At 40.9% G+C, this 13,637-nt stretch overlaps 1 protein-coding gene across 1 annotated transcript in view; it reads left to right on the top strand.

Moving 5' to 3' along the window:
* Positions 1-13,637, top strand: part of LOC134347087 (uncharacterized) — a 136,095-nt gene that overhangs the window by 76,533 nt on the left and 45,925 nt on the right. Inside the window, exon 11 of the mRNA XM_063049200.1 lies at positions 9,381-10,330. Within this exon, the coding sequence (XP_062905270.1) occupies positions 9,381-10,330 (950 nt within the window). The remainder of the gene's footprint in view (positions 1-9,380; positions 10,331-13,637) is intronic.

Raw genomic sequence — 13,637 nt, 5'->3', positions numbered from 1 at the left:
CAAACTCCTTAGCCATGTGTCAAACTGTATGATCTTCCTACTTCTTGCCTCACTAGCACGTTGCACAGGTAGCAGTCCTGAGATCACAACCCTGAAGGTCCTGTCCTTTAACTTAGCACCTAACTCCATGAACTCACTTTGCAGAATCTCATCTCTTACTGCTTATATCATTGGTAACTATATGGACTAGGATCTTCAGCTGCTCATACTCCCACTTAAAAATGCTGAGGACTCTATCTGAGATCTCCCAGAACTTGACACCAGGAGGCAACATACTATCTGAGAATCTTGTTCTCATCCACAGAACCTCCTTTCTGTTCCTGTAACTAATGAATCCCCTATCACCACAGCTCACCTCTTCTCCTCCCTTCCCTTCTGAGCCACAGAGCCAGACTCAGTGCTAGAGACCTGATTTGCTGTTACTTTCCTCTGCTAGGTCACCCCAACGGTATCCGAAGTGGTATACCTTGTTGTTCAGGGGGATAGCCACAGGGGTACTCTGCATTACCTGTTTAACCCTTTTCACCCTCCTGACTGTCACTCAATTTCCTACGTCCTGTATCTTGGGTGTAACTACCTCTCTATATGTCTTATCTATCACCCCTCAGCCTCCTGAATCATCCAGAGCTCATCCATTCCAGCTCCAGCTCCTTAATGCGGAGTCTTTGAAGGTGCAGTGAGATGAACTTCTTGCAAGTAAAGTCGTCAGGGACACTGGAGGTCTCCCTGCCTTCCCACCTCCTGCAAGAGGAGCATTCAGCTATCCTGCCTGGCATCCCTATAGCTCTAACTGTGCAATTATAAAGAAGGGCAGAATAATGAAACTGGAAAAGAAATTCGACCTATAGCTTTTTGCCTTCTCTCACTCAAGCCTCTCCTTGCTGAAGCCTCGAAGAGCTAAAGCCTCAAATCCCCACTCTAAGACTGTCCACTTCAACAAAGGCTCCTCTGCTTTCCCCTGCCTTATTTTTATTTTCCCTTGTTAATGGATCTCTATTTCTGATTGGCCGATGATCAACTGCTGAAACTCCCACAAAGTGCTGCTATTTAATGCGCACTCGCTGACCGGTGTGAGTCACCTCATCTCTCAAAGAGAGGAAGGAAACTTATGAAAAACTATGATTTGCTTTCAACAGCAATTGTTGGTAGTGATTCCAGCCATTGGAGAGTGTGCCCTTATTATTAATATCTTTGGTATTACCAAGATTTGTTAATGTTGCTCTTGGTCAAATTCTGTTTTCAAGTCACCTTTGCCTTGGTGCTGGAATTTAGCTCTTTTCCCCAGGTTGGAACCAAAACCACTGGTCTACAGTTGAATAGTCTTGGCCAAGCCAAAATTTAAATTCAGTTACTAAATTCACTTGGTCACCTTATGTTCATGTGGTTCATCTCTTGACACCTCACTTCCACTTCTTGATCTCTGATTCCATCTCTGGAAACAGATTGTCTGCTGATATATTTTATAAACCTACTAACTCTCATAGCTATCTTGATTATACTTCTTCCTTCACTGTCACTTGTAAAAATGCCATTCCCTTTTCTCAGTTCCTCTGCCTCCGTGACATCTATTCTCAGGATGAGGCTTTCCTTTCCAGAACAACTGAAATGTCCTATTTCTTCAAAGAATGGGGTTTCCCTTCCTCTACCATAGATGGTGCTTTTACCACATCTTCTCTGTTTTCCGGACCTCCGTTCTCGCTCCATCTTCCCGCTGCCATAACAGGGATAGAGTAGCTCTTGTCTTTATCTACCACTCCAATGAGCCTTTGCATCCAACACATCATTGCAACTTCCACCACCTTCAGGGGCATCCTATCAGCAAACACGCAATTACCCTCCCCCCACTCTCCGCTTTCCGCAGGGTTTGCTCTCTCCATGACTGTCTCATCCATTCGTCCCACCCCACTGATTTCCCTTCTGGCATTTATCCCTGCGGGCAACACAAATACCACAACTGCCCATTAACCTCCTCCCCCCCCACCCCCTCCACTATTCAGAGCACCAAGCAGTCCTTCCAGGTGAGTCAACACTTAACCTCTGAGTCTGTTGGGGTCAACTACTGTATACGGAGCTCTCGGTACTGCCTTCTGTACATCATTGAGACGCGACATAGATTGGATGACAGTTTTGTCAAGCATCCTTGCTCCATTTTCAACAGGCAGGCTTTCCTGGTGGCCAACCATTTTAATTCCCCTCCCCAATCCCATTCTGACATGTCGGTCTATGGCCTCCTCTACTGCCACAATGAGGCCATTCTCCGACTGGATACCTCATATTTTGACTGGGTTGTCTCCAACGTGATGGCATGAACATCAATTTCTCTAACTCCCAGCAGCCTTCCCCCCCACCTTTTTTCCATTCCCCATTGTAGCTCCCGTCTCACTGTTTTTCCTCACTATTCTACCATTTCTTTCTAGTGCTGCCCTCTTCCTTTGCTCTCATGGTTCACTCAGCACTCCTATCAGATTTCTTCAACCTTTTTATCATTTCCACCCTTTGTGTCCCAGCTTCTCATTTCATCCTCCTCCCCCACCCACCTACCTTTCCCCTCACTTGGCTTCAGCTATCACCTGCTAACTTGTACTCCTCCACCCTGCTCCCCAATCTTATCGGGCTTCATCCCGAATAAGGTGAGCCTGTCTGGAGCTCGGACAAGTTACCCACCTCAGGTTCTGTGTTCCATGGGTAGAGGAACCGCAGGTGCCTCTGGCTCATCTAGAGGTGCTTTGACATGCTCATGGTCATATTGTGATGCTGGGTGCATGGCAGTGGAATACTCCAATTCTTGCAGAGCTGATTAAGGTGATCTACTGAAATATGTTCAGCTTTACCTTTCTTATCAATGATAAAAGTCTTTTCTCCATGTTCCATCATAAGGGAGCCTAAGGGGATGTTGGTGTGCATCATGGTGGATGAGAACAAACGAGGCGGAATGTAGGTCAACAGGTACCCAAGAGTGCTGTATGCCATGATGGGAGGTAGGAATAGGTGAAAGGGAATTGTATTTACTGAGGAGGGTGGAACACTGTTGAGAGGCCGTCCCAGCGGTCTTGGCATCAGGAATGAAATCACCCAGCACTCATAACAGCTGCCCGTATACCAACTCATCCATGGATGACTGTAGGTCCTCCTTTGGAACAGTTGTGAGCCCCAGCAGGATCATCATACGAACACTTGGGTCAAGCAAACCCTCAGAGCAGTCTTTAAGGAGAGATGAAACTATTCACATAGGCCATTGTACTATGGGTGATATTCTGAGGTGTGGTGTATTCTAACGCCGTGGTTCTGGGCCATCGCAGCCCAGTGGTCTGAAATGAATTGGGGACCGTGGTCAGAGGAACTATCAGATGATCAGATGGAGTGCCAAAGCGAGCAACCCAGATGCTGATGAACGCCCAAACCACGTCTGTGGTCGTCTTTGATGCTAGGGTGATGACCTCTGGCCACCTGGTGGTATGGTCCACCTTGGTAAGAAGGTGTGTAGTATTGCAGGGGGACGGGGGGTGGTAGGGAAGAGGACCAACACGGACCACCATGACAGTTAATTTTTGCCCGCTGGCACAACACACAAGCTGCGTTCCAATCATGCATGTTTTTTCTGAAGCCATGCCAAACAGTCTTTAGTGCAACTAGTTTTGGTGAGGCCTTCTGGCCTGGATGCAAAAGGCCATGTATGGAGATGAACAGTCCATCTGCAGTTTGTGGGCATGGTGGGGCAAGAGTAATTGGTTGAGACATTGCATAGGAGAGAAACCCCAGCTTCCTCGAACTTAATGTCTGCCAGCCACAGGCCCATGACTGCTGTTTGGTAAACCTAGACCTCTGTTTCAGTAACTTGGTCGACTAACATGCTGGCAGAATCAACCCCTATGTGTACGGCTTCATTAACTGTCTGTGAGAGGCAGTCGGTCACGGCATTATTTTTCCCCTTGATGTGTTGTATATCCACTGTGAGCTCGGATATGTAGCCCAGGTGGCGTTGCTGCCATGCAGACCAAGGGTCGGATATTTTGGTCATTGCGTGCACGAGGGGTTTGTGGTCAACAAATGCTATAAGATGGCGGCCCTCTAGAAGAAAATGAAAATGGCAGACAGCAAGATAGAGTCTGAGAGCTCATGGTCAAATGTGCTATACTTCCTTTTGGGGGAATGGAGCTGCCGACTGAAAGAGGCGAGAGGCTGCCACATGCCTCTGACCAGCTTTTCGTGTACAGCACACACAGCGTAGTCTGAGGAGTTAGTTGTAAATGGCTATGGATTCATTGGGGAGCAGGTGCACCAGTAGGGTTGAGTGAGGAAGAGCTTGTTTTTGGCACCATCATGTCTGCTGACCAATCAAATGTCTGATTAGAGGTATTTCCTTTAAACGCTCTATATGGGGAGAGTACAAGTTCAGAAGCTCGCAGAATAAAGCGGTGATAGAAAATTACCATGCCTAAAAACTCCTGTAGTTTTTAGTAGTAATCCATAATAGCGGCTACCTTTGATGGGTGGGGTTTCTCACCTTCTGCAGGTATGTGATGTCAGAGAAAGCCAATAGTTGACAACCCAAACTGGGACTTAGCAAGGTTAATAATCAACCCGCGTTGGCTTAAGCGCTTAAAGTATGCAGAGATGAGATACATGTTCGGATTTGGAAGCACTGGTGACAAGTTTGTCATCCAGATAAGCGAAAAGAAAATTTAAGCTTTTAATACAGAGTCCATCAGCCATTGGCTGCTGCATTTTTCAGTCCAAACAGCATGTGCAGAAATTCAAAAAGGCCAAATGGGTTTATCACAGCTGTTTTGGGAATGTCCTCTAAGCACATAGGCACCTGATGATAACCCCCAACTAGATCAACTTTGGAAAATATTAACTGTAGAATAGTCTTGAATATGTGGGACCCGGTAATGATCGGGGGTGGTAGCCTCGTTAAGGCGTTGGTAATCACAACATGAGCGGCAAACACCATTGGGCATAGAGCTCCTAATTAGATCAACTTTGGGGAATAAAATTTAACTTTCCAGCTAAACGTGCCGAAACGTCTTGAATGTGTGACAGTGGGTAACAATCGGGTGGTGGCCTTGATAAGGCAGTTGGTAATCACCACATGGGTAGCAACCATCATCGCACTTAGGGACCATGGGCTATTCAATGGTGTACAATTCCGAGTCTTTCCATGTTGGCATGCTCACCCTTCACGCTTGCCAGCTTTCCTGGGTTCAGTCTGTGCACACGGCGTGGACTGGCAGGCCAGTTGTGGGAATGTGGTGTTCAACCTCATGTTTTGCAACTAGTGGAGAACGTGGGCTTCGTGAGGTCTGGGAATTCTCCCAGCAGTTAAGTAAACTCAGATGTGGTGGTGCATGTACTTGACAGAGCTTACTGGGGGAGCAGGTTAATGACCCAGAGTCCTTGACATCTGCAAGCTGGCAGTTAAGATGGATTAACAGTCATTGGCACACAGGAAATCTGCACCAAGCAGAGGTCTGGCCACTTTAGGCAGGATGAAGTCCCATGTGTAACTTTGCCCACTGAAGCAGAGCATCACCCGTTGTGTCCTATAAGTCTGGATCTTGCAACTATTGGCAGCCTCCAGCGAGGTTTCATCACTCTTTGCCTTTTCATTAATAGGCGATGCAGGCAACACACTCAGTTGAGTACCCGTGTCACACAGGAAGTGTTGCCCAGAAAGAGTGTCTGTGATGGACAGTAGATGATCCTGGCAGCTGGAATCCACGGTGTTTACAGATCTCTGTTGTCTCGAACTCAATGTAGGACTGCCTTAGGGACTCCAGCTTCGGATATTTCCCTTGGGGTTTACTCCTGAAGCCTTCCCTATAAGTGGATATAGCCGCAAGGCAGCGAAGGTTTGAGATCAGAGCTTTCCTTCTCCGAGATGACCTGCCAGCTACGGTTAATGAGCCCCATCCACCCGAAGCGACTGGTTTCAAGGTACCAGTAATCTGCCTTTGCCTCTTCTCCTGTCAGCAGAAATAATAGCGAAGCCACGTGTGAAGGCTAGGAGCTGGGCTTGATTGTCAGAGATTATTTGTAGCGCATGCCATTTGCATCATTAAATAGGTAGTGGGAGCTTGTCCCCATTACCACTCCCGGCTATAACAACCTTAAGGAACACACTTTACTGAACTTCAAAAACTACACAACAAAATTGTGCGTAAAACCTTTTATATAACGTCATTACATAAGACCAGCCTCTTAGAGTGAAATCCCAACTCAATGTCAGTGGTTGTGAATTATGTATGTTTCTTCCTATTAGGTTATTCTACGATATTTATTGCTGTCTGTTTTGATTTTAACTATATCTGAATTTAATGTCATCTATAAATTTTCAAATTTTGTTTGCAATTTCTGTAAGCATATTATTTACTAATGTACAGTAGTTATGTAACTCCAATCCCTGAAAGCTAGTTTATCAAATCTTCAACAAATGTGATTTATGAACAGCATGTGGAACTTCCTGTTACAGCTGAAAGGAGAACCATATGCCTTCAATGTTGAGTTGTTCTGTCATTGTCATTTCTGAAATAGCATGGGACTATTAGCTGCCTTGATTTAATTTAGTTGGGCAGGAAGGTCTTATTTGGACAATGTTGCTGAGCCAGAAACTTCCCAGATAATCTAGTGCCTTTACTAACTCAAGGTGTTATTTTTATAATTTGTTTGTTATGGAAGCAGCATGATGAAGCAACATTTTACAAACATACAAAAATCAAAACAATTCTATGTTTCTCACTCTCATGTACAGTTATAGATTATAAGATGGGAAATTATTAGTTATTGTGGAAACTTAACTGCATTCTAAATAATGCACAGCCATAAGTGGTTTTCTTATGTTCAGACAACAGGTGGAACTGTAAGTGCTTAAGGACAACCGTCCTTCTATTGGACATGTAACATCAAACAACTGATGGCAGCGGAGGAATTCCTTCAAAGCTGCAGAGACCAAATTTGATCCTGACTTTGAGGATTGTCAATGTGGAAATTTCAGATTCTTAATACCATGTTTTTTGCTGATGGGTGTTCCTTGTTCCTTCTACATTTCAAAGACCTGACAATGGGTTAATTGGCTGTAGAAAATTACTACTTGCTGTAGATAATTATGTATTAACCATGTTTGTACTAGGGATAAAATACAAAAGTAGCTTCCCTTTGCTTGCTTCCGATGCAGTGTCTTTACAAGACGGGTGACCCTGACCATTGTCCATTTAAAAGGATCTACTGCTCAGCATCTGAGAAGCAGGAACCATTGATTGTGTTACTCACAACTTGCCTTCTGCTTCATTCACCACCTGTATTCCGCGGCTTCACTGTAACCCAAGTCGGGAGGCTAACAGGTGCTACACCTTGCCTAAGGGTGGTCTGGAGGTAACTGTGGTTAATGGTAACCTCATTACCCAAAGCAAATGCTCCACAGCCGGATGTAGTTTATCTTCATACCCAGAGGTAGAAATGCTACAAACCCATAACCCTGGAACAAAGTTGATGCACAGTAAGATTAAAGAATGAACGGGGAAATTACTGCTCAGCAAGTGGATGCATCAAGGCAAAAGACGGCAGCTTAATTATGAGCAAAAAGGAAATCCTAAACAGATGGACAGAATATTTAAGAGAACTTTTTGAAGACCAAAGAGGAGAAAAACCGAACATAAAGAAGAATTTTGAAGGACCTAGCATTCTAAAATCAGAAATTTGAGCAGTTGTAAATAAAACAAAACATAACCAAGCAAATGGTCCAGACAACATCGCTGTTGAAATGATACTTGCCTTAGGAGATTTTGGAATAGAGGAAATAACAGAAATAGCAAATGAAATCTATGATCATGGGGAGATACCTGATGACTTAAGTAAATCAATGTTCATCACACTTCCAAAGAAAGAGGTAGCAACAGAATGTGAGTTACATCGTACAATAAGCCTGATGAGCCACGTGGCAAAAATTATTCTCAGAGTAGTCATGATGAGAGCAAGGCGCTATATAAAACCAGAAATCACTAAAGAACAATGTGGCTTTGTGGAAAACACTGGAACCAGAAATGCATTTTTCATGCTACAGATGATCTGTGAACGAGCCATCCAGGTACAAAAAGACATCTACCTATGTTTCATTGACTTTACAAAAGCTTTTGACACTGTCAGACACCAAGATCATCTAGAAATGTTTCAAGATCTTGACATAGATGGGAAAGATATACGTTTCTTAAGAAACTTATACTGGAACCAGACAGCATCCATCAGAATAGAAGGAGAAGTGAGTGAGTATGTGAGTATCATGAGAGGAGTCAGGCAAGGTTGTGTCTTTTCGCCAGACTTATTCAACCTGTATAGTGAAAATATCTTGAGAAGTATTAAAGAATTGGAGGTCATAATATAAATAACATCAGATATGCTGATGACATCATACTAATAGTTGACTCAGAAACAAAACTTCAAGAACTACTATAGTGGCAGCAGAAAGTAATCACAGAGGCCTCTCAATCAACACCAAGAAGACAGAAAGTATGGTCATCTCCAGAAAGGCAAACATCCCACAATGTGTGATCAAGATTGGAAATACAAACATCAAACAAATCAACAAATTCAGATATCTTGACAGCCTAATAACAAGTGATAGCAGGTACGACAGATGTCAAATACAGAATAGCAATGGCGAAACAAGCCTTCCAAAAAAAGGAAGACCATATTAACAGACAGGAAGATGAGCATGTGCACTAAAAACAGAATACTGCAGTGCTACATTTATTCTATTCTGACTTATGGAAGTGAATGCTGGACCATTTCCCCAGCAATGGAAGAGAGACTGGAAGCAGCTAAATTATGGTTCTACAAGAGAATGTTGAAAATATCATGGACCACACACACATCAAATGAAGAAGTTCTCAGAAGAGCCCAAGCAGTTAGATCACTCATACCAACAATAAGAGAAAGACAACTCAGATTCCTAGCACATATCATAGGGAAAGGTGAACTAGAAAAAACTCATAGTTTCTGGAAAGATCGAGGGGAGCAAACCTAGAGGAAGACCTCGGCTTATGTACATCAAAAGCCTAGCCAGGTGGCTACACATTGAGGAAATGGAAGTTGTTCAAAGAATGAGGGGAAACCATGGTCAACAACGTCCGCATCGGATATGGTCCCTAGACAGACAGACAGTAGATAAGTGGCAAAATAATTAAAGGGAGGTTTATGTGAGGACATGAGAGAGTAAATTAAGAGTGTGTATGAGACCGGTGGGATTTTGCTGCTGGGTGCTGGCTTGGTCTTAATCTACCTCTTGTGTTGTAATAAGAAGTGTCTATTTTCATACATTAGGTTTAATGCCAGTAAAAGTCTTGACGCTAGAGAAGAATTTGATTTTCTTTTTTTTTTTTTTGCAGGTCTGCTTTAACCCCATTACCACACCCAAAACAACTTACTTCTGTAACTTCAGCACCCAACACTGAATTTGTATTTGAATCGGAAGAAGAGGAAAACTTCTGTTTTAAGTCATGGATTACAATACCGAAGAAAGCTTTTGTGCAAAAGCAGGATCCAGTTGAACTGGAGAAGGAATGTGTTGTGGGTGTGGATGCAAAGACAACAAAAAAGAAGGAAAGAAAGCAGAAGGCGGCAAAAGAGAGAACGTTCACTATTCAGTCAAAGATAAGTGATAAAAATCAGTTACCTCAAAATGAAAAAAACAAGGCAAAATATGAAAATCAATCTCAGAAACGTTCTGCATATCCATTAAAAAGTGCTGCTGAGAAGGAGCAAAAGGAAGTACACAATGAATCTTCATTCCACTCACCTCCCAGACAAAAAAAATTGAAGTCTGCCAGACCAAGGAAAAAATCTATAGTTGAATCCAATAGAGGCGAAGATCAGGAAAAGTTACAAGAGGAATTACACCAAGAACCTCATTTCTATGTTAAGGAATCTAAGAACAAAACTGAAAAGGCTGAACTTTTTGATTACAGTATGAGGGCTTCTAATAAGTTTTCAGAATCAAACTCAATACGTTTATCTTCATCCCATTCAAAACACTTGTTGCCTTCTGATAAAACAAAGTTAGAAGGCAAAAAAGGAAGACAAAGAAAGAAATTTGTGGCAAAGTCTAAAAGAGCCAAAGAACAAGAAGAAATTAAGGCCAGATTTTGTGTTCAGGAAAATGAAAATGGAATGGAAGAGTTCAGAATGTCTAAGCAGAATGCAATTCCAAAGAATCCCTCAGAATATGGATATTCAGTAAAGGATTGTAATGAAAAGAAATCAAAGCTGCCTTTATTTGCAAAATCAGGATCTGAGAACAAAAAGAGAACCAAAAAGAAACAAAAACAGAACCCAACAGGTAACAATTTATTCAGAAAAATTGTCATTTCAGCTTTATGAAAATATTATAATCCAGTACATTGTTGTTGAATATTGTAGTTTCAATAGTTGGCCAATATTCATTGGTATTTAGTCAAAGAAAAGTGGCTTTTCTGAATCCAAAATGATCAGTGAATATCACAAATTTTTAACACAAGCACAAGTGTGAGAAAACAATATGAAACAGAATTTTCTCATCTTATGTTTGCATGCATGTTTATTTTGCTTCAGGTTGTTGGCATGCATCAGCTTAGCTTGCTTCAGGCTGTTTCCATTTACTTCAGAAAATTGCATAGTTGTATGAAAATAAGATTCTTGGGAAAAGTCTCTTGCCTGTTATTTTTTTGGAAATTTATATCTTCAAGGCACTATCAAATGAAATATTAGTCTTCCTTGGCTTAGTTTTTTGTTTTCTGTATGCCTGTTTGAAATGCTTTAATGTGTTTTTCTTCTTGGGGAATATTATGTCTCTATATTGATACAGATTATCAAATCCCAAAAAAGTTTCTTTTTTAATCAGAGAATGCCATTTGACCTATAGAGTCTTTTTTAAACTAATGAACAAACTTTGCTGAATGACAATCATTGATAACATACAGTCCAGCTCATAGCATAAGAAGCATTGATTGAAATTGCAGCATTATCAAATTCTTTTTTTTTATTTTATTTTTATTTGGATAAGGAATTCACAATTATCATGTACTTTTTTCACACATATAACCTTTTCCATTTTTTTATATGTATAAAACTACAATTATTTATACATTCTTAAGTACACATTGAGATGATATAAAAGGAAAATAAACATTTAAATAGATAATTATGTACTGTGGTAAATCTAACCTATTGGGCTAAGTAATGAAATTAGTTGTTAAGAAAAATGGTAATAATAGTTTCCATACAACCCTTCTGGACCATTTCCACTGGTCCAAAATGTTGCATACAAGCCTATATACCAACCATTGTAGGTGTTTATATCCCAATTTGTTCGTGCTTGTTCCTGCCCGCAGACATAATTATCCAATCCCTATGTACTTATTTACTTAATTTTTTCATTTTTTTTTTATCCCTTTCCCAAATCTTTCCCTTTACTTGTGTTAATTCTCTATTTTCCAAAAAAAAACAACAAACATTTAGACTAGGTGTGCTTACGTTAGCAATATTACTGTGTTGATGAGAAGAGCAATATAAATCATTAGGAGAGTCATCTAAAGTCTGCTCGCATTGGGGTTATATATTCAATCCATTTATTCCAGATTTGATAAAATGTTTCTTTTTGAGTTCTCAGGGAGTAAGTCAACTTTTCCATTTTAAATATTTCCAAGATAATTTCGTACCAATCTTCTAATGTAGGTGGTATTGGATTTAGCCATTTTCTAGTGATTGATTTCTTACTTGCCGCTAAGAGGGCCTGCAGCAACTTTAAATCTTCCTTCTGTTCAAGGAACAATACATGCCCCAAATAGAGCGCCTCAAAGTTCAGAGGTATCTGGGACCTAAGTACCTTAACTAATGTTCTATGAATACCTTCCCAAAATAGACTTAATTTAGGGCAATCCCAGAAAATATGAAAATGATTTGCCTCCTTGGAGCCGCACCTTCTCCAACACATCACATTTGTATCTTTATATTTTTCCTGATATGGGGTCTTGAAGTATCTTATAATATTTTTCCAACAATGTTCTCTCCAAGTCAAAGAATTAGTCGAGGACCATTGAAAGCTGCAGACTTTCCCCCAAGCCTCCTCTGAAAGTACCAACCCCGCTTCTTTCTCCCACTTCTCTTTAATATACAGTGTATTTACATTTTTAGCATGGGAGAGTGCATTATATAGGCGAGAAACTGATTTACTAGGTATTGAACTGCAAGCCAAATTCAGAATCTTGAAAAATTCTAATTCTACTGTTGATCTATTCTATTGTATATCTACTGTATATCTACAACTCTGGTTAACATAGTTTCGTATTTGAAGGTACCTAAAAAAGTCATTATATTCTAGGCCATGTTTGTCCTGCAGGATTTGGAAACTTTGTAATACTCTTTTATCTATAAATGAGAGGTAGGTTGTAAGACCTTTCTTTATCCATAGCTCAAATCTTTTATCTCCTCTGTTGGGAAGGAATTCGGTATCATATGCACACCATCTAAAGAGTTTTAGCATGTTATTAATTCCACATGAATTAACCACCTTCTGCCATACTTTTAATGTAAGATTTATCCAAGCATTATTAAATTTTTCCAACTGGGCCATCAATCCTTTGTCAGCTATTGAGGCCTGAAGAGGAAAACTGTCAACTAATCCAAATTCTATTTCCTTCCATCTAGCCTTATATTCCCTATTACACCAATATAACAGAGGGGTTATCTGTGAGGCATAAAAATAATTTCTCAGGCAAGGAAGAACCATACCTCCTCTTTCCTTCCCTAACTGTAAGGTGTTATATCGAATTCTAGGTTTCCTTCCTTGCCAAATGAAGCGGGAAATCCATTTGTCCCATTCCCTGAATTGATTATCATCCACCTCCACTGGTAAAGTACGGAAAAGATATAATAACCGAGGAAGAATATTCATTTTTATAGTATTTATCCTTGAATTTAAACTTAAAAAGGGGATAAGATTCCATCTATGTATATCTGCTTTTATCTCTGAGATTAATGGCCCATAATTTACCTGTGACAGTGTTGAAAGATCCTTCGGCAGGGTTATTCCTAAATATTTTAATGATTTAGCTTCCCACTTAAGATCGTATGTATCCTGCAATTTTTTGGATGGTGTATAATTTAGGGACATAACCTGCGTTTTCTTTACATTTATTTTATAACCTGATATTTTCCCAAAGTCATCCAACAGTGTAAACAATCCTATAAATGATTTTTCTGGTTCACTCAGATAGACCAAAACATCATCTGCGAATAATGCCACTTTCTGTTCAATCCCTGCCACCTTGATACCTTTTACGATTTCGCTCTGTCTTATTAGTTGGGCAAGTGGTTCAATATATAGCACAAAAAGGAGAGGAGAAATTGGGCATCCCTGTCTAGTGCCTTTCTCTAAAATGAAGGAGTCAGAGAGGTCCCCATTTATCTTAATTCGGGCTGTAGGGCTATCATATAGAGTCTGAATTACTTTAATAAACCTTTCTTGAAAGCCGAATCTTCCTAACACTCTGTATAGGAATGCCCAACTAACCGAATCAAAAGCTTTCTCAGCGTCCAATCCTACTACCATTGTCTCTGTCTCGTTCTTATTAACCTGTTCTAATATGTGCAGAGTTCTCCTTATGTTG

This window comes from Mobula hypostoma, chromosome 5 (assembly GCF_963921235.1).
Source record: "Mobula hypostoma chromosome 5, sMobHyp1.1, whole genome shotgun sequence".
NCBI lineage: Eukaryota > Metazoa > Chordata > Chondrichthyes > Myliobatiformes > Myliobatidae > Mobula > Mobula hypostoma.
The sequence above is the reverse complement of the archived record's forward strand: the minus strand, read 5'-3'. Positions and strand labels throughout refer to the sequence as shown.